Below are 21,661 nucleotides of genomic sequence, written 5' to 3' on the forward strand. Positions count from 1 at the left end.
CCCCACCAAATAAGATCTGAATTTCTCAAGTGCATAAACAATTGCCAGCAATTCTTTCTCAGTGGTGGCATAATTGATCTGAGCATCATTCAAGACTTTGCTGGCATAGTAAATGGTATGAAAAATTCTACCCTTTTGTTGTCCCAGCACAGCACCTACTGCATAATCAATTGCATCACACATTAATTCAAACTCTTGTCCTCAGTCTGGTGCTGTGATCACAAGAGCAGAGACCAACTTGGCTTTAAGGGTATTAAAGGCTTCTAAACATTCATCATTAAACATGAACACAACATCCTTGTTCAGCAGATTACTCAGTGGTTTAGCAATTTTGGAAAAGTCTTTAATGAATCACCGATAGAATCCAGCATGACCCAAAAAACTTCGTATGCCTTTAACATTAACTGGAGGTGGAAGTTTATCAATAACCTCAATCTTTGCCTTATCCACCTCAATTCCTCTTCTAGAAATCTTGTGTCCCAGCACGATACCTTCTTGAACCATAAAGTGACATTTTCCCTAGTTGAGCACCAAATTAGATTCTTCACAACATTGTAACACTTTCTCTAAATTTTCTAGGCAATTTTCAAAAGATGCACCAAAGACAGAGAAATCATCCATAAAAACTTCAATACATTTCTCTACCATGTTAGCAAAAGTTGCCATCATACATCTCTAGAAAGTAGCTGGGGCATTACATAAACCGAACGACATACGGCGATAAGCAAATACACCAAAAGGACATGTGAAAGCTGTCTTTTCTTGATCCTGAGGATCCATTGCAATTTGATTGTAGCCCGAGTATCGATCTAAGAAATAGTAAAAACATTGCCCTGCAAGTCTCTCAAGCATTTGATCCATGAAGGGAAGCGGGTAATGGTCTTTCCTGGTGGCTTCATTTAGCTTCCTATAATCTATACATATCCCCCACCCAGTAACTGTTCTTGTAGGAATTAGCTCATCTCTATCATTCTGTATCATTGTCATACCTCCCTTTTTCAGAAAAACTTGAACATGACTAACCCACGAACTATCCGAGATTAGGTAAATGAGCCCTGCCTCTAACAACTTGAGTACTTCCTTTCTTACTTCTTCTTTCATTATTGGATTCAACCATCTTTGAGGTTGTCTCACTAGCTTGTAATTAGCTTCCATATTAATTTTGTGCATACAATATGAGGGACTGATTCCTTTTATATCAGAGATGAGCCAACCAATAGCGGCTTTGTGACTTTTCAGAATCTGTACCAGTTGATCCTCTTCTTTCTTCTGCAAGGAGCTGCTAATTATAACAGGTTTGGTCTCATTGTCCTCCAAGAATACATACTTTAGATGTGCCGGAAGGGTCTTTAATTCTACTTTGGGTTTTTCTTTTGGTCTATTGTTTTCCAATTCTTCAAGCATCACATGACTAATAGATTCATCGTCTGGATCCCCCAGCTCTTGAATACAAGCTAGCATTCTTCCTCCATCTTCATTGACTAGCCATTCTGTCACATATTCAAATTCTTTCTCCCTAGGCGTCTGTAATATCATGGCTGAGGCTGTTAATTTCATCTCCTGCTCCGATATTTCTGCTTCAAACCAATCTTTACTGTCATCTGGGTGTTTTATTGCTTCAATTAATTCAAACGAGATCTTTTGATCATCTACATTCAGTTCCAATTTACCTTTACCCATGTCGAAAACACAACTAGCAAATGTCAGACAGGGTTGTCCTAGAATGATTGAAGCCTCATGGTCTTCATGCCTTTCTTCTTTGATAGTCAGTTGATGAGAACATGTGTTAACTTGGAAATTATCTTCTTGTTGAGTGTGTGTTTGTAAGCATTGTTTCCATTGTTGCGCTTTCTCCTTATCTTCTTCTTCTAAATCATGCTCATTCACAGGGCTCTCCTCTTGAGTGTCAACCTTTACAATCTCTTCTTCTCTTCTGCTCATAGCTTGAGTCACTTCTTCTACCAGCTTACCAACCTGAATTTCTGCACTTTTAAATGCCCGTTGAATTGATCCAATTGTATCCTTGAATTGCATTAACAAAATGTCCAGATTGAAACTCCTTTCTAATTCATTTTGATAGTAGAATTGTGACTCTAGTTCCCCTTGATAATCTTCAAAAAAAACTTTAGCACATTGAATCTCCTGCTTTTGTATTGCATTATGATTAGCTTTAGAACTAGCATGATATGCCATGAATTCTGCAAACACAATGTCAAGATCGGGGACTCTTTGCTCTTCATACTGATTATAGGGAGTTAACTGTCTCCACCCAGAGTTATTTGTGGAGTACATATAACAATTATCCTGGTAATGCTCCCTTCGGCAAAAATCACAAGTTATTAGTGGAACGGAAATAATAATCTCCATGATGTTGAATCAAAAGATTGAGCTTATTCTTCCAGATAAGCTAAACTACCTGCAGGAGATCTATGCATACAAAATACTGACAGCAATAGGGGTTATCCAATTCAAGAAGAAAACAAATATGAATCAAAAGCAAATATTCACAAATAATTAAAGAATAAAGAATAGGCACTTAAAGAACTGAACTAAACTTTCCAAATAGAAAGAAGCTCCCCAGCAACGGTGCCAAAAACTTATTCGATGACCGGCAAGTGCACTAGATCGCACAAGTAGTATAAAATGGTAAGAACCGAATATCGAACTCTCGAGGAACTTGTTTTACTTGGTAAAGTTGTGGTTCAGTAAATAAGTGCCTTTGGATGAAAGTTTGGTGCGTGGTATGGACAGGTATGTAAACTAAACTATTCAATAGAAAATCACGTGAGTAGTGGTGTGTGAAGACAAATAAAGAACTTTTTGGTCTTCCTGCTGGATGACTGATGTTATTAAAGATGTTCTCTACCTAACAATGTTTCTCTGTTCTATGTTGTCACCTGGAATACTAAACCTCGATGTCTCATGCATGTTTAGCCTAATCCTAATCAAGCATCATCCTCGGATCCCTCTTGTTGGACTAAACTTGACTAGAACTACATTAAGACATACATACCAACAACTAGGTTACCGTACCCCGATCCCTCGTGAAAATATGATAAACTAGCCCCGTCCTATCAAGTTCTAAGGATCAAACCATTTCCCAATGTTGAATTACCCTAACTAAGCATGCATCTATGTGATCAAGGCAAAGGCATACTAAACTGAAGTACTAATAGCACAAAGAACACATGCAACATCATTAGATAGATATAACATTATTTACATCAAGTACCCCATAGGAAGAACCAACTAAGGATTTAGCTCTCCATAGTAGGGAGGCTTCTTTTACAACAAAGAGAAGAGAAAGTGAAAGATTGAAGAATTACAGGTAGTGGGGATGTCTCCTCCACCTCTAGGAACCTCACAATCACTCAAAATCTCGTCCAATGCTCGGCAAGATAGCTTCCTCTTCAAGCTCGGTTCTCTCCAGTCTCTTCCACAGCCAAACTCTCCAAAAAACTAAACAACCCCCTTTCATTTTGAGATTTAGCTTTATATAAGCAATTTCGTTGAGAGGCGCGTGCTTAGCGGAAGATAGGCTTGCTTAATGCATGTAAGTGACTTTTGGCTTAGTGCCAGTCATGCTCCCTCAGCCTGGAGGTTCAAGCGATGCACTTAGCTAATTGATTCTCGCTGAGCACATCATGATAACTCATCTGCTTCTAGGATCTTCTACGCACTTAGCCATGAATTGCTACGCTTAGTGGATGGCTCACTGAGCCATAGAATTGGCTTAGCGAGCAACTCAAAATCAGCACTTCCACAAACTTGCTTATTTAACCTGAAATTGAAACAGAAAGGTTATTAAATACACAAAAGTGGGATACTCAGTACTTATTACCTATATTTAACAAAAAGTAATTACAGCACTACAAAAATAACTATAAATGGAAGGAGTCTAATACAATTTATGCAGTTTTTTTACACAAAAGTTAGTCGTATTAACCAACTAACACGTAGCGAGCTTGGTGGAGTTCAAAGAGAACCACAAAAGGTTCGGGCTAGGATATAAGCCTATACACGTTGACATGAGGAGAAGCGCCCTAGAAAGGAGAGACAGAAGCATGGGCCAGTAGCAAGGACCGCAAGTAAAAAGAACTCCCTTATGTCACATCAACGAGATTTTTGTCAACGCGGGCTAGATGTGTGAAGGGTGGGTTGCCATGATCAACAATGAAGTACCTCAAGAGCAATCAAACAGGGTGCGACCATGCCCTCCTAAGTTTGAATTGGGACACTGGCAAATTATCATACAACCCGGAATTTCTGGGGCAAACATAATGTAGTTTGTTAGTCCAAACCCTTTAGTTGGGCCTAGGCTTTAGGGTTTCTCCCTGGTTCGGCTTATCTTTTGCTATCAAATATACATAAATACAACTTTTCTTCATTTGTTCTTGTACTCTCACCCATTCTCATTCGTCTGCATGTTTATTGTTGTTGCGATTAAACGGTATAGATCCAACAATGAGTCTTGTGAAGGTACTAATACCAAGGACCCAGATGTTGATTTTGAGTAGCTAGTAAACCAAACTGGGGATGGAGAAGATGAAGATTGGGGGGCTTCCCCCAGAGCTAAAAGGAATGATTGAATAAGAAGACTGAGAAATGAAGCCACACCAAGAAGAGACAAAAATCATAAACTTGGGCGTTGGTGAGGAAAAAAAAGAGGTAAAGGTTGGCATGGGCATGACCACACCTATCCGAGATGAATTGGTGGCTCTACTATGAGACTACCAAGACATCTTAGCTTGGTCGTACCAAGATATTGAGGGTTTGGTTTGCAAAAGCTTAAATCCTTGTGCTTTGTTGGTGCCCAAAATAGGTATTATTAGGCACCAAGTCCCTAAAATAGGCGGTATGATGAATGTTTTGAGTGGTGCAACACTCTTTTGTAAAATCACTCATGCACCCAACATCTTCATGATTTGTGTACATAGGGACCCATTAGGTAGGTTTGTTCTTATTTTTAGTTTCAATAAAAACTTAGGTACTCATATGGGACACCTTAGGTTTGTCATACATTTTGGTAGGAATAATCAATATGAAAATACAGAAAAAGGTAAGTTTTATTGCGTTACTTTTCTTAATTTTTCAAATAGTGATCAAGGGGTTCCCATGAACCCTAAGAGAATAAAGGTCATTCCTGAGTGGCCCACTCCACCAAGTATAAGAAAAATTTGGGGCTTCCATGACTTAACAAACTTTTACAAAAGGTTTGTCCCATATTTTTCTATACTTGTAGCACCACTCATTGAGTTGGTGAGAAACCATGTTCCTTCATGGGAAGATGCCCAAGAAATGGGTTTTCAGACCTTACCTTACTTCAACATACCAAACACAACTAATACATATGTTTTTGTTCTTTTTACAGGTGTTGAGGGAAGGAGCCCAGAGTATGAAGAACCTCGGGATTTGAGGTCAAATCCTTTCCAAGGTGGAGGGAATGATGCAATCCTATCCCGCAAGGGCATTGGGTAGAAGACTCCAAGTAGATTGGGCTAGAGATCCAAGGGAAGGCCCTAGGGTTCTCATGAGCCTTAGGGTAGATTTCGAGCCCATGGGCCAAGTATAAGCCCGCTTATCTTTGTAAATATTAGAATAGGTTTTTCCTTCGTTTGGGCCTTGTATTTTGGCCATCTAGTAGTATAGGGTTTTAGCCTTGTATTTCGGGGCATTTTGAGTAGTCTTTGTAGTAAGGACTTTTTTTTTTGTATTTTCATGTTTTTTGTCATGGGGGTGAGCTTAGCTATTATAGGGGGTGTGTAGCTAAGTTCTAGCTTCTCATCTCAAGGAGGTGAGCTTAGCTATTAGAGAGGTATGTGTAGCTAAGCTCTAGCTTCTTTAGGAATCTTCTTAAGGAAGCTTCTCAAGGAGGTGAGCTTAGTTATGAGAGGGGTGTGTGTAGCTAAGCTCTAGCTTCTTAAGGAAGTTTTCTCAAAGAAGCTTCTCAAGGAAGTTTTCTCAAGAAAACTTCTCAAGGAAGCTACCTAGTCTATAAATAAAAGCATGTGTAACACTTGTGGTAACTTTGATGAATGAAAGTCTTATGAGACACACTTCAAAGTTCTACTTCTCCCCCTCTTTTATTCCTTCAATTTCGTGCTCCCCCCTCTCTCTTTCTCTCCCTCTTTCTTTTCCTCCATTGAAGCATCCTTCCAAGCTTCTTATCCAAGGCTCATCTTGGTGGTGAAGCTCCTTCTTCCATGGCTTATTCCCTAGTGGATGGCGCCTCCCTTCTCCTCTTCTCCTTTGCCTTCCGCTGCATCTCCATGGTGAAAAATCACCATTGAAGGACCTCATTGAAGCTCAAAGATCCAGCCTCCATAGAAGCTCCACAAGCAAGCTTCCATCAAGTGGTATCAGAGCACAAGAGCTTCAAGTAGGTGCTCCTTAAACCTCCATTAATTTTTTTTTCTTTACCTTCTCTTCCATTGTTGTTTCTTCATTTTTCTCCATGTATCTCCTCACATGTCTTGTTCTAAATGTTTTTAACTTGATTCTTTAGAGTTTCCACCGATTAAACTTGCTATAGAAGCTAGATTTGATTTTCTATGGTTCAAATTTCTTGTTCTTGTTCTTGAACCATGAATTGTGTTGAGTTTAGGTTCCTTTGAGTTTTGTCTTGTTATTTTTTGTGGCTGAAACCTAAACCATAAAATTCTTACAAAAATATTAAAGTAGAAGAAAGCCTCAAAAATCTAGAGTGACTTGTTCACCTATTGTAGTTTTGTCATAGAAGTCATGTCTAGTCATGAAACTTGTCACATAAGATTTCTTATGTTGTGCTGAATTTTATTTTCTTGTTTCTTTGTCTAACTCATTTGTTCATGAGTGTATGAAATTCTTTTAGCCTATTATTTGATTTGAGTCAAATCTTTCATGTTAATTAGTCCTTAACATGTTCATGCAAAATTCTTAGAGAGTCTTTGATTGTGAACCTTTTCTTGAACTTTTAGGTTTCTTTATGATTGTGTCTATTGTGAATTTGAGTTTTGGTGATTGAATTGCTGGCTGAAATGTTGATCCTAAGTGAATATTGAACTCCTAAAACTGTGGTAAACAATCCTAGTGAGTTCAACATACATAGGAAGGTTGAAAGTAAGCCCAAGGCAATCAATATACCATGCTTAAAGAAACAAATCGCTGGTGCTGGCAGCTTGGACATACAAACTTGTAAAAATTACTGAGAATTGGTTACTTCGAATTTTGAGCTGAAATTTTTACTGAATTTTCTAGACATCTGGAAAAAAGTTATAAAAAAAGAAACAAGTGATTTTGATAAAAGGAAAAAATACGAAAAATCGAACAATTTGGCAGGAAAATCAGTATCCAGAAAAAAAAAGGGTGAAAGGGAAGGGTGCTTGTTGTTTTGGCTCAAAATTTATTCTATAATTGGAAATTTCAATTCAAAATTAGTGTGAAGACAAGTGCCAAAGCTAGAGTTTTGTTGAGTCTTTTTTTTTCAGTTTTTTTTACTCTACTCTAGAGCCATTCTAAGTTTCTCTTTGAGTCCTAGCTTGCTTCTATGTCCTTTTCATTGCTTTAATTGTTGAATAATCCTTGAAAAATTGTCTTGTTAAAACTCCATTGGTTTAGCTTTCATTTCATATTTTTTTGGTCTTTGGTTATTGCTTGTCTCTTTGTTTCCTTGTTTGTGGGTTGCCATATAGGGAATTGGAAGGAGGATTGGTGCCATCCCATGAAGAATTTGAGTCCAGAAGCAAGGGGCCAACCACCTTAAGAGCTATTGGACTAAGAAGCACTCCAAATTGAGTGAATCACCAAAGAGAAAACAACCACCAAAATTAAGGACCATTTTGTAATTTTGTAATTTGCAATTTACTTACCTTCATTGCTTTCAAGTTTTTGTAACAAAAAGGCCTTTCATTGGAAGTGTGTTGGGAGCCTCCAATAGGTTACCAAACTTCCATTTGTGTGTAATAATTTTAGGCAATTTTTGCTTAGGATAGTGAGTGTTTTGTTGGGAACCTTGAATGTGGTCATCCAAACACTCTTAGAATTCACCTAGTTTGCATTTCTTGCTTACTTTCATAGCTTATTTCTTTTACCTTCCATCGTCAAATCTCCTAGATAGCTTGCATTTTACCAATTAGTTTTTACCTTATCTTTCACACCTCTTTTAGTGTTTATTTTGGCTAGTTTCAACCATAGTTTCTTTTACCTTTTGTTTTCAAACCTCCAACAAGAAAGAACCACAACTTAGGAACCAACATGAGTCATCATTCATCTGGTGTTAATGGCAAGGGTACTAGTCATAAAGACCCTTTATCTAGAATCTTAGATGAGTTGAGTTCCCTCAAGTTATGGAAAGAAAAACAAGAGAGAAAAGAAAAAGGAAAAAAAAGAGTGGAAGAAATAAGTCAAGATGAAAGAAAGAAAATAAGAGAGGAAGAAAGAAGAAAAATAATGAAAGAAATGAAAAGAGAAAAATATGCCTCCTATAGTAGTCATAACTCTTGCAAAAGCCTAAGTGAAGAACTTCGTGACTATTACGAAGGAAGGCATAGGTCACATCTTAGACTTCACTCCCATAGGAGAAAAAAAGAAAGAAAGCCTCAAGAGGATAACATTAACCTCCCATACTTCCATAGGAAGGACAATGTAGAGGCTAACTTAGATTGGGAAATAAGGGTAGAACAACAACTTAAAAAGAAGTCTACGTCAAAATCTTATGGCTCTCACTCTTATCCAAAGAAAGACCAAGGTCAAGGCATCTTAGGGGTGACACCTTCTAAGCCCAAAGATTATAAGGGGAAGACAATAGAAAAGCAAGCCCCTAAGGCTAGTAAGCAAGAGAAAACTAGCTCTATAAAGTGCTTTAAATGTCTTGGAAGAGGACACATTACTTCTCAATGCCCCACCACAAAAACCATGATTATGAGGGGCCAAGACATTTATAGTAGCCAAGATGAGGCTACTACTTCACCTTCCTCTAGTGAAAGTGAAAAAGCAAAAGGGGAAGAATCTAGTGAAGAAATCTACCCCCAAGAAGAAGGACAACCATTAGTGGTTAAAGAGAAGTGTAAGGAGGTAAGTGTCTCCTCCAAGAGTTTAGCTAAAAAGGAAACTCATTTTACAATAAAGACAAACATTAAAGAAACTTTCCCTCTTAGACAACCTCCACATTTTCTCTTTTGTAAAAAGGCACTTGCTAGCATTGCCACACCTCTTGGGCTTGAGTTTATTCCTCAAGTAAAGAAGTTGTTGGATGAGGGTTTGGTTTGCAAAAGCTTAAATCCTTGTGCTTTGTTGGTGCCCAAAATAGGTATTATTAGGCACCAAGTCCCTAAAATAGGCGGTATGATGAATGTTTTGAGTGGTGCAACACTCTTTTGTAAAATCACTCATGCACCCAACATCTTCATGATTTGTGTACATAGGGACCCATTAGGTAGGTTTGTTCTTATTTTTAGTTTCAATAAAAACTTAGGTACTCATATGGGACACCTTAGGTTTGTCATACATTTTGGTAGGAATAATCAATATGAAAATACAGAAAAAGGTAAGTTTTATTGCGTTACTTTTCTTAATTTTTCAAATAGTGATCAAGGGGTTCCCATGAACCCTAAGAGAATAAAGGTCATTCCTGAGTGGCCCACTCCACCAAGTATAAGAAAAATTTGGGGCTTCCATGACTTAACAAACTTTTACAAAAGGTTTGTCCCATATTTTTCTATACTTGTAGCACCACTCATTGAGTTGGTGAGAAACCATGTTCCTTCATGGGAAGATGCCCAAGAAATGGGTTTTCAGACCTTACCTTACTTCAACATACCAAACACAACTAATACATATGTTTTTGTTCTTTTTACAGGTGTTGAGGGAAGGAGCCCAGAGTATGAAGAACCTCGGGATTTGAGGTCAAATCCTTTCCAAGGTGGAGGGAATGATGCAATCCTATCCCGCAAGGGCATTGGGTAGAAGACTCCAAGTAGATTGGGCTAGAGATCCAAGGGAAGGCCCTAGGGTTCTCATGAGCCTTAGGGTAGATTTCGAGCCCATGGGCCAAGTATAAGCCCGCTTATCTTTGTAAATATTAGAATAGGTTTTTCCTTCGTTTGGGCCTTGTATTTTGGCCATCTAGTAGTATAGGGTTTTAGCCTTGTATTTCGGGGCATTTTGAGTAGTCTTTGTAGTAAGGACTTTTTTTTTTGTATTTTCATGTTTTTTGTCATGGGGGTGAGCTTAGCTATTATAGGGGGTGTGTAGCTAAGTTCTAGCTTCTCATCTCAAGGAGGTGAGCTTAGCTATTAGAGAGGTATGTGTAGCTAAGCTCTAGCTTCTTTAGGAATCTTCTTAAGGAAGCTTCTCAAGGAGGTGAGCTTAGTTATGAGAGGGGTGTGTGTAGCTAAGCTCTAGCTTCTTAAGGAAGTTTTCTCAAAGAAGCTTCTCAAGGAAGTTTTCTCAAGAAAACTTCTCAAGGAAGCTACCTAGTCTATAAATAAAAGCATGTGTAACACTTGTGGTAACTTTGATGAATGAAAGTCTTATGAGACACACTTCAAAGTTCTACTTCTCCCCCTCTTTTATTCCTTCAATTTCGTGCTCCCCCCCTCTCTCTTTCTCTCCCTCTTTCTTTTCCTCCATTGAAGCATCCTTCCAAGCTTCTTATCCAAGGCTCATCTTGGTGGTGAAGCTCCTTCTTCCATGGCTTATTCCCTAGTGGATGGCGCCTCCCTTCTCCTCTTCTCCTTTGCCTTCCGCTGCATCTCCATGGTGAAAAATCACCATTGAAGGACCTCATTGAAGCTCAAAGATCCAGCCTCCATAGAAGCTCCACAAGCAAGCTTCCATCAGATATGCCCAGCTTGAACCCCGACATTGTGCAACATAGGTGAAAAAGCTAAGAAGGATGAAACCTAAGATGTCCTTAAAGATAAGAGAAGAGGTGAAAAAGCAATTTGACGTCGGCTTCTTGGCAGTTGCTCGATACCTAGAATGGTTTGCCAACATTGTGCCAGCCCCCAAGAAAGATTTGCAAGTGCAAATGTGCATGGACTATCGAGATCTAAACCGAGCCATTCCAAAGGACAACTTTCCTTTACCGCACATCAATGTCCTTGTGGACAACACAACCAATTTTGCTTTTTTTTCTTTCATGGACGAGTTCTCGGGCTACAACCAAATAAAGATGGCACCAGAGGACATGGAAAATACGACCTTCGTCACCCCGTGGGGAACATTCTGCTACAAGGTGATGTCTTTTGGGCTTAAGAACGTTGGAGCAACCTACCAACGGGCTATGATAGCATTATTCCATGACATGATGCATAAAGAAATTGAAGTCTACATGGATGATATGATTGCCAAGTCTAAAACCGAGGGGGGACACCTCATCAACTTATGGAAGTTGTTCGAGAGTCTGAGTAAGTACCGACTAAGGTTGAATCCTGCCAAGTGTACTTTTGGGGTCAAGTCGGAAAAATTGTTCGATTTTATCGTAAGCCAGAAAAGGATAGAGGTGGACCCGGACAAAGTAAAAGTCATCCTTGAAATGCCCGAGCCACGTACCGAGCAGCAAGTTCGAGGTTTCTTGGGATGCCTAAACTATATAGCGAGGTTCATATCATAGCTAACCGCTACTTGTGAGCCTCTCTTCGAGCTATTGTGCAAGAACCAGTTCGTCCAATGGAATAAAAACTGCCAAGTGGCATTCGAAAGGATCAAGCGATGCCTTATGAATCCTCCTGTGCTTGTGCCACCAGTGCCTGGAAGACCCCTCATTCTATATATGACTGTGTTGGATGAGTCGATGAGGTGTATGCTGGGGTAGCATGACGAGTCCAGAAAGAGGGAACAGGACGTCTATTACTTAAGCAAGAAGTTCACAGCCTGTGAGATGAACTACTCATTGCTTGAAAGGACATGTTGTGCCTTGGTGTGGGCAGCCCATCGTCTAAGGCAGTACATGCTGAGCTACACCACTTGGTTGGTATCCAAGATGGACCCAGTCAAGTACATATTTGAAAAGCCCGCTCTCATCAGACGGATCGATCGGTGGCAGGTTCTACTATCAGAATTCAACATTGTTTATGTCACTCAAAAGGAGATAAAGGGAAGTGCCTTGGCAGATTACCTAGCTCATCAACCCATCAATGATTACCAACCTATGCATCCGGAGTTCCCAGACGAGGACATCATGACCTTGTTCGAGGAGGAGGTGGAGGATGAAGATAGGGACAAATGGATAATGTGGTTCGACGACACGTCCAATACATTATGCCATGGAGTAGGGGCGGTTTTGCTTACCCCTGATGATTAAACCATACCCTTCACAGCTAGGTTAGGCTTTGACTACATGAACAACATGACCAAGTATGAGGCGTGTGCCCTTGGGATCCAAGCAGCAATTGACTTCAAAGTCAAATTGTTCAAAGTATATGGAGACTTAGCCTTGGTAATCCACCAGTTGAGAGGTGAATGAGAGACTAGGGATCATAAGCTGATACCCTACCAAGCCTATATCAAGAAGCTGACAGAGTTCTATGATGACATATCTTTCCACCACATTCCTAGAGAGTAGAATCAAATGGCCAATGCGCTTGCCACTCTAGCATCTATGTTTCAGCTGACCCCGCATGGGGACTTGCTGTACATCGAGCTCAGATGTTGCAGCAAGCCCGCACATTGCTGCGTGATAGAAGAAGAGCAAGATGGTAAACCTTGGTACCTCGACATCAAGCGATACATCAAACACAAGGAGTACCCACAGGGGGCTTCTGACAATGACAAGAGAATATTGAGAAGGTTAGCAGCCGGTTTCTTCTTAAGTGGAAGCATTCTGTACAAGAGGAACCAATATATGATTTTGCTTCGATGTGTGGATGCCAGGGAGGCTGAGCATATGTTGGTGGAAGTTCATGAGGGTTCCTTTGGAACACATGCCAATGGGCATGCTATGGCTCAAAAGATTCTGAGGGCAGGGTATTACTGGCTCACAATGGAAAATGATTGTTGTATCCATGTGAGAAAATCCCACAAGTGCCAGGCATTCACGGATAATGTCAATGCTCCACCCGTGCCTTTGAACATCTTGGCAGCGCCATGGTCATTCTCCATGTGGGGAATAGATGTGATAGGGGCTATTGAGCCCAAGGCTTCGAACGTACATCGTTTCATTTTGGTTGTGATCGACTACTTAACCCAATGGGTTGAAGTTGCTTCATACACCAGTGTGACAAGGAGTGTCGTGGTCATGTTCATCAAGAAAGAGATAATCTGTCGGAATGGGTTGCCCAGGAAGATTATCACGGATAATGCCACCAATCTGAACAACAAAATGATGAAGGAAATGTGTGAGGATTTCAAGATCCAACATCACAATTCCACACCTTATAGGCCCAAAATGAATGGGGAAGTTGAGACTGCCAACAAGAACATCAAGAAAATAGTTCAGAAAATGATCATGTCATACAAAGATTGGCACAAGATGCTCCATTTCTCGCTACATGGTTATCGAACCTCGGTGCGCACATCAACAGGGGCAACTCCATTCTCATTAGTGTACGAGATGCTCCCTTTGAGGATTCTAGCCGAGTCAGGGCTGAAAGAGTCGGAATGGGCCCAAGCACGCTTTGATTGGCTGAATCTTATAGAAGGTAAGAGATTGGCTGCCATGAAACATGGACGATTATATCAAAGTCGGGTGAAGAACACTTTCAACAAGAAGGTACACCCATGTAAGTTCAACGAAGGGGATCTTGTCTTGAAGAAAGTATCCCAAGCTCAGAAAGACCATAGGGAAAAGTGGGCCCCGAATTATGAAGGACCTTTTGTCATAAAGAAAGCATTTTTGGGAGGGGCATTAGTGCTTTCCAGCATGTGCGATGAAGAATTGCCTTCGCTCGTGAATTTCGATGTCGCCAAACGATATTATGCTTAGTACTTGGGGCAGCTAAAGGGTTCAATACATGTTTTGTTCTCTAAAGACTCATTAGGATCTCCAAAGTCTTCCAAACCTTTGTAAACCATGGTCGCAACATTAATAAACATTGGATTGATGATTTGTGTTTTAATTTCCTGTGTTGTATTTTCACTTCTTGAGAACCTACACTTTCAATTTTGCCCACTGAATTCGGAGCCAGTTGGCTCCATCAAAAGGGGTGTCGTAAAGCGTTTAAGTAAAATTGAACATAATAACACTTGTTTGATTGTTGCACTTAAACTGCCTAATCATAAGCATGCATGCATTTGCATCTTGTCATCCGGCGGATTGGAGGATAAATGAAGATTCATTTTGAGTAGTGATTAGTATCACACCAAAATTGGAACAAGGGCGAGTGAAAGGTAATATGGGTATTCTATGGTTAGTTTCACATTTACTACATGATGCCATTTCCTTTGCTCAAAAGCTTAGGGGTAGGTGCGAGCAAGTGCTAGGCCTAGGATCAACATATCATCATCCCCGTCCGGCTCAAGACGTTAAAGAAGCACTTCTAGGAGGCAGCCTAGTATCTCTAATTTTGTTCTTTAAAATTCATGCTCTTATTTATTAGTTTTCTTGAATTTTATTTGAATGTACCTAGTTTGTTTGTGACCATAGGAGTTAACGAAATGATAAACATGGCTAGGAATAGTTTAAATTGTTGCAAAGGGGTTTACCAAAAAAAACAGAGTTAGCTCGCTTGGGCGATCATGTCTGCACCAGAAATATAAAATGGGGAGGGGTGAAGCCATTCTTCACCCCAAAATCTTCCCCAAGCCTTCCAAGATGTAGGAACTCACAGAAATCACAAGTTTGGCAGCCCTAAGCCACCATTTTTGCGTTTTAGCTTCAATTTGTTGCGTTTTTGTGCATCCCTACAAGTAAGTGCACTTTCCATTGATTCTTTGGCTCTCCATTAATGTGTTTTAGTGCTTTAGTTGCTTATTTTTTGGAAAATTCACGAAGCAATTCATATGTGAATCCATGGTTATTTGCTTGAATTGGGGGGTTGTAGAGGATGGCCGTAGGCCTATGTTGTATTCTGAGATGAATGGGCATGTTGCATTGCCCCCGTGCCTCATTTTTTCATGTCCAAACATACGCCCACCAAGTGTTCGGTGAAATGCCACAATGGCATTTGCGCATGATTTCATGGAACTTAGCTTGTGGAACGAATTGTGCACATATGGCTGCCATTGTGAGGGTGTGGGCAGTTTTGTAGAAGCTAGAATAAAGTGCCCAAAGCATGACTTAGACCTAGGAATCTAAGTTTTTGGTTTTGAATGTAAAAATACATGAAATGAGAACATGCTTGTGAGGTTTTCTTTAGACTAGCATCTGGGTTGGCTGCACCATGGTGAATACCTTGCACATAGGTAGGAAGATGCCTTTCAAAAATGTGAATAGGTAGCATGAAAAAAATAATAGTAAAATACCTTTCAAACAAAATATGATGTTGGGTAGGTAGCATAGAAATACCTTTCAAAAACAATATATATATATATATATATATATATATATATATATATATATATATGTTGGATAGATAGAAACAAAAAATGTCTTTCAAAATATGTATATGTTAAATAGGTGCATAGAAATGCCTCTTGAAAAATAAATGTATATATGTGAATAGGTAGCAAAAATATATGCCTTTCAAAAAATGTGAATAGGTAGTAAATAAAAATGCCTTTCAAAAATGTGAATATATGTTGTATATGTAGCATAAAGAAATTCTTTTCAAAGGAATGTGTATATATGTGGATATATATAACAAGTTTTCATAAAAAAAATACGTGTAAATGCATGTATATAGATATGTATTATTAAATAACCCATGCATCGATGTGTAAGTATTTTCCTAATTACACATTGACATTTGCGTTTGTTAGAAAGAAGTGTACACCATTTTAGTTTGATTGGCCTTTGTTGTGATAAATTGGAATTTCTTGTAAACTAACTTTACAAATGTGTCCTTGCAGGAAATGGCTCCGAAAAAGCTCCCAGCCAAGAGATCCAGGAAGGATGCTGCTAGAAAGGGTTCTAGTGCGGCCCCACAGGCAGATGTGGACTTTGATAGACACAGGTTCTGGAGTGAGGAACACCAGCAACGATTTGAGGCCATTAAAGGTGTAGAAGCAAGCTTCATGATGATGAATCAAGTTGATTCAAGTAGTTTTGATGATAACAAAGATGATGACAAAAAGCCCAAAGAATGATTTCAAGATTGAGTCAACAAGATTCAAGAATCAAGAGAATGATTTCAAGATTAAGTCAACAAGATTCAAGAATCAAGAGAAGTTTGATTTCAAGATTCAAGAAAAGAAATCAAGAAGATTTCACAAGGGAAGTATTGAAAAGATTTTTCAAAAAACAAACATAGCACAGTTTTGTTTTTCAAAAGAGTTTTTCTCAAAATTTTCTAAGTTACCAGAGTTTTTACTCTCTGGTAATCGATTACAGTTTCCTGTAATCGATTACCAGTGGCAAAGTTTGATTTCAAAAGCTTTTAACTGAATTTGCAATGTTCCAATTGATTTCAAATTGGTGTAATCAATTACAAGATATTGGTAATCGATTACTAGTGTATCTGAACATTGAAATTCAAAATCAATTGTGAAGAGTCATATCCTTTCATAAAAAGCTTTCTGTAATCGATTACTAGTGACAAGTTTTGAATAAAAATCAAAAGATGTAACTCTTCCAATGGTTTTTAGGTTTTTCTCAAGGTCATAACTCTTCCAATGGTTTTCTTGACCAGACATGAAGAGTCTATAAAAGCAAGACCTTGATTTGCATTTCAAGAACTATCATTACAACTTTTACATCTTTTGCACACAACCTTTGAACATCCTTTTGAACTTCTTCTTTTTCTTCTTCCTTTGCCAAAAGCTTTCTAAAGTGTTCTGGTTTCCAAACCTTGTTCTTTCACAGAAAACAAAAGTGTGCTATATCTTTTCATTATCTTCTCCCTTTGCCAAAAAGAATTCGCCAAGGACTAACCACCTAAATTCTTTTTGTGTCTCTCTTCTCCCTTTTCCAAAAGAACAAAGGACTAACTGCCTGAATTCTTTTGTGTCTCCCTTCTCCCTTTTCAAAGAATTCAAAATGACACAGTCTGAGAATTCTTTTGATTCTTCCCTTTCCCTAAAAAAAAAATTCAAAGGACTAACCGCCTGAGAATTCTTTGGTTTCCCCTTCACAAAGTTTCAAAGGACTAACCGCCTGAGAACGTTGTCTTAACACATTGGAGGGTGCATCCTTTGTGGTACAAGTAGAGGGTACATCTACTTGGGTTGTTGTAACTGAGAACAAGAGAGGGTACATCTCTTGTGGATCAGTTCAAGTGGAGGGTACATCCACTTGGTTGTTACAAAGAGAACAAGGGAGGGTACATCTGTTGGATCGAGTGGCCTCTGAATAATTAAGAAGGGGGGGTTGATTAATAATTCCTAAACCTTTACTAATTAAAAATTTACTCTTCTAAGGCTTTTACTATGTTGTTAAGAGAATAAGGAGTAGACGAGAAACTTAACAGAAAGTAAAAGCGGAAATTAAATGCACAGTGGAAAGTAAAAGAGTAGGGAAGAAGGAAACAAGCACACAAGAGTTTTTATAATGGTTCGGCAACAACCCGTGCCTACATCCAGTCCCCAAGCGACCTGCGGTCCTTGAGATTTCTTTAAACCTTGTAAAAATCATTTTACAAGCAAAGATCCACAAGGGATGTACCCTAGGCCTCCCTTGTTCTCTTTGAACCTAGTGGATGTACCCTCCACTAGAACTGATCCACAAGAGATGTACCCGCTCTTGTTCTTAGTCAAACAAAAGTAGATGTGCCATCTACGTGTACCACAAAGGATGTACCCTCCAATGTGGTAAGACAAAGATCTCAGGCTGTTAAACCTTTGATACTTTGTGAATAGGGATACAAAAGAATTCTCAGACGGTTAGTCCTTTGAACACTTTTGTATTAGGGAAAGGGAAGAATCAAAACAATTCTCAGACTGTGTCATTTTGAATTCTTTGACAAGGGATAAGGGAGACACAAAAGAATTCAAGCGGTTAGTCCTTTGTTATTTTGGAAAAGGGAGAAGAGAGACACAAAAAGAATTCAGGCAGTTAGTCCTTGGCAAATTCTTTTTGGCGGAGGGAGAAGAGAATGAAAAAGATGAATAGCACAAGTTTTCAAGTTTTAGAAAAACCAGAAAACTTTGGAATACTTTTGGCAAAAGGAAGAAGAAGAAGAAGTTCATAGAGACTCAAAAATCAATGTGGAAAACTTGCTTGTGTAAAGAATGAATTGGAAAAGATTGATTGATAGAATGAATGATTGAAAATGCAAAACAAAGCCTTGCTTTTATAGACTCTTCATGTCTGGCCAAGAGGACCATTTAAAAGAGTTATAACTTTTAGAAAAACTTAAAACCAATTTGAAAAAGTCAAAAACCTTTTGAAGAGTTACATCTTTTGATTTATTCAGAAACAATCACTAGTAATTGATTACCAAATCAGTGTAATCGATTACACAAAGCTTTTATGTGAAAGGATGTGACTCTTCACATTTGAATTTGAATTTCAACATTCAAAAACACTGGAACATTGTAATCGATTTCAACTTTTTGAAATTAATTGGAACGTTATAAATTCATTTGAAAACGTTTTCAAATCCATTTTACTACTGGTAATCGATTACAATAATCTGGTAATCGATTACCAGAGAGTAAAAACTCTTTGGTAAACATGTTTTGAGAAAAATCCATGTGCTACTCAATTTTTGAGAAAACCTTTTCATACTTATCTTGATTAAGCCTTCTCTTGATTCTTGAATCTTGAGTCTTGAATCTTGATCTCTTGAAATCTTGATGTCTTGAATCTTGATTCTTGATTCTTGAAATCAACTTTCCTCTTGAATCTTGAAGTGTTCTTGATTCTATCTTGAATATCTTGAACTCATTCTTTGATTAACCTTTGAGCTTTTTGTCATCGCCTTTGTCATCATCTTTGTTGTCAACAAAACATCTTTGAATCACTCTTGATTCATCATGAAGCTTTGCTTCTACAATCTCCCCCTTTTTGATGATGACAACATCTGAAATCAAGAAACACACATACACACTTTTTCCTAGTCGATCACTCACATAAATTTCCATTCTCCCCCTTTGTTTTTTAATTTATGCTTATCTTAAAATTAAGTTGATTACTCATGTGAGTTCTTGATTTAATCCATATTTCTCTCCCCCTTTGGCATCAACAAAAGGCCAAAGTGCATAACAAGTATGAAACATACATATACTACTAATCATTCACAAGACAATCATGGAAGAATTTAAACCAATCATGAAGCAAGAAACATGAATAGATCAAATATATATATATATATATATATATATATATATATATATATATATATAAACCACATAAATGACATACCCAAGAATAGAAAAACAATCAAACAAAATATCTTAACCATTCATCAATCATAGAAAGATAATACTTCATAGAATGCCATATAATCCATAAAGTCATTCATAATAACCAAATAAAAGTGCATACCTCTAGTCATATATCATCAAAATAATTAAGTTTAAAACTTCATAACCATAAACACCCAAGAGCAAATAAATATAATCATCATGTTCAGTCATACTAATCAAATAATAAAAGACATACTAAGTATTCAAATGTCATGAAAACATAGCCAAATATAAGGATTAAAAACAAAATATAATAATTAAACAAGAAAAGAGAAAAGTTTACAGAAATCAAACAAGATAATAAATTATCCTCACATTATAATAGAAGCATATGTGCATAAATAACAAATAAATCATAAGTCATCAAAACATAAATCATTTTGTCTAAGTCACTTGCATCTAGAAGTCCTAATTCTCTTCTAATGATGTAGAAAGAGTCTTTGGTTAGTGGTTTTGTGAAGATGTCTGCAAGTTGGTTTTTAGTATCTAATTTTTTTTTTTAAAAAAAAAAACACTAGTCACATTTTTCCTAAGACTAAGTGCTAATTGACTATCAACACTTATCAAGATGAGTTTTTATTAACATAGAAGGTTTTATCATATCAAAATAATTTTATTTGAAATAAAATATAATAATTTTGAAAAACATAAAAAATATTTTAAACAATCAATCAAGTAATTCAAACATATCAAACAAGAATTATAAAAGGATTGAAGGATATAGATTATAGGTATCATCATACATTCATATTTGCTATAGATAATTTAAAAACTTAGAAAGTTCAAAGAACTCAATCAATCATGTAATCATTATTTTCTCTGAAACCTACATCCTCAATATCTTTATCATGGTCATGCTTGATAACACATTTTTCAAAATCAAAAAGATACTTTATATATGAAAATTCTTATAAGAATAAATAAATATAACATAATGGATTTTGAAAAAACTTTATGAATGAACCATAAGCAAGTAATTCACATGTCATATTAAAAATTATGCAAGAATCATACAAGAGATATAAAACCATACATAACCATTCATAAATGACTAATCACATATCACATCAAAAATCATGCATAATCATTTTAAAATATATATATTATCAAAATAATAAACATAACTTTTAAGCACAATCAATCATCAAACATTTCAAATTAATTAAATTTAATTAATAATCAACTAACTATGCACAATACTTTAAAAAAAAATCAAATTTCAAAAGTTTTAAATTTCAATTTCAAACATTTCAAATTAATTAAATCTAATTAATAATCAACTAACTATGCACAATACTTTAAAAAAAATTCAAATTTCAAAAATTTTAAATTTCAATTTCAAATTTTAAATTTTAAATTTTAAATTTTAAATTTTAAATTTCAAATTTCAACTTCCAGTAACTTCCTTTTTCTACTTCCAACTTCCAATAACTTCCACTTTCATTTTCAACTTTCAACTTCCAAAACTTCCAAATTTTAATTTTGAAACTTCCAATAACTTCCAAATTTTAATTTTCAAACTTCCAACTACTTGGACACAATTACCAAAGACAAAAAAATCAATCATGTATATTGAAATTATTTAAACTAAATATAGTTAATTAATCATAATAAATTTTAACATAATCAAATAATTTTGAACTTATCTTCAATTTATAGAACTAAGTCTATTCTATTGTAATCGATTACACATAGTGGTAATCGATTACCAGAGAATTAAACACTGAAATTTTAAGTATCAAATAACAATCATCAACACATATCATGGTAATTATTTACTTAATTCAATTATTCTATCATGTCAAAACAAACAAAACATAAGCAATTCAAGCATTAATCAATTCAAACAAAATCCAATTTATCATATATATTCAAAATTAAAACTAAATATAGTTATTTAAACATTGTAAACACAATCAAACAATTTCAACAATTATTTTCTATTATCCACAAAAATAACTTAACTGAAAATACAAATCATACCTTAATTCATAGAGATGGCTTAGATGTTACCTCTTTTGAGATTTTACTAATATTGTTGTCGTCGTATGTAGCATGTCCACTTTACTTGGGGGAAATAGTTGTGAATTTGGATACATCACCCGTCATGTGCTTGGAACATCCACTGTCTATGTACCACTTTTTCCTTACAGAATCTTCTTTGTTGTTCTCATCAGATTTTGTCATGAGATACAAGTTGACTTGGTCTTCATCATGATCTTGGAATAACATGTTCCTG

At 37.0% G+C, this 21,661-nt stretch overlaps 1 protein-coding gene across 1 annotated transcript; it reads right to left on the minus strand.

The window, feature by feature from the left end:
• Positions 1–675: 675 nt before the first annotated feature.
• Positions 676–2,292, minus strand: LOC114373071. Its single transcript, XM_028330619.1, has one exon. It carries the CDS (start codon positions 2,290–2,292, stop codon positions 676–678), a length of 1,617 nt encoding a protein of 538 aa, XP_028186420.1.
• Positions 2,293–21,661: the final 19,369 nt, after the last annotated feature.

Source organism: Glycine soja, chromosome 11 (genome assembly GCF_004193775.1).
Source record: "Glycine soja cultivar W05 chromosome 11, ASM419377v2, whole genome shotgun sequence".
In the NCBI taxonomy this organism is placed as follows: Eukaryota; Viridiplantae; Streptophyta; class Magnoliopsida; order Fabales; family Fabaceae; genus Glycine; species Glycine soja.

What these genes read in the sequence shown, in the direction of transcription:
- LOC114373071 (XM_028330619.1), bottom strand. Translation starts at nt 2,292, where the DNA reads ATGTACTCCACAAATAACTCTGGGTGGAGACAGTTAACTCCCTATAAT.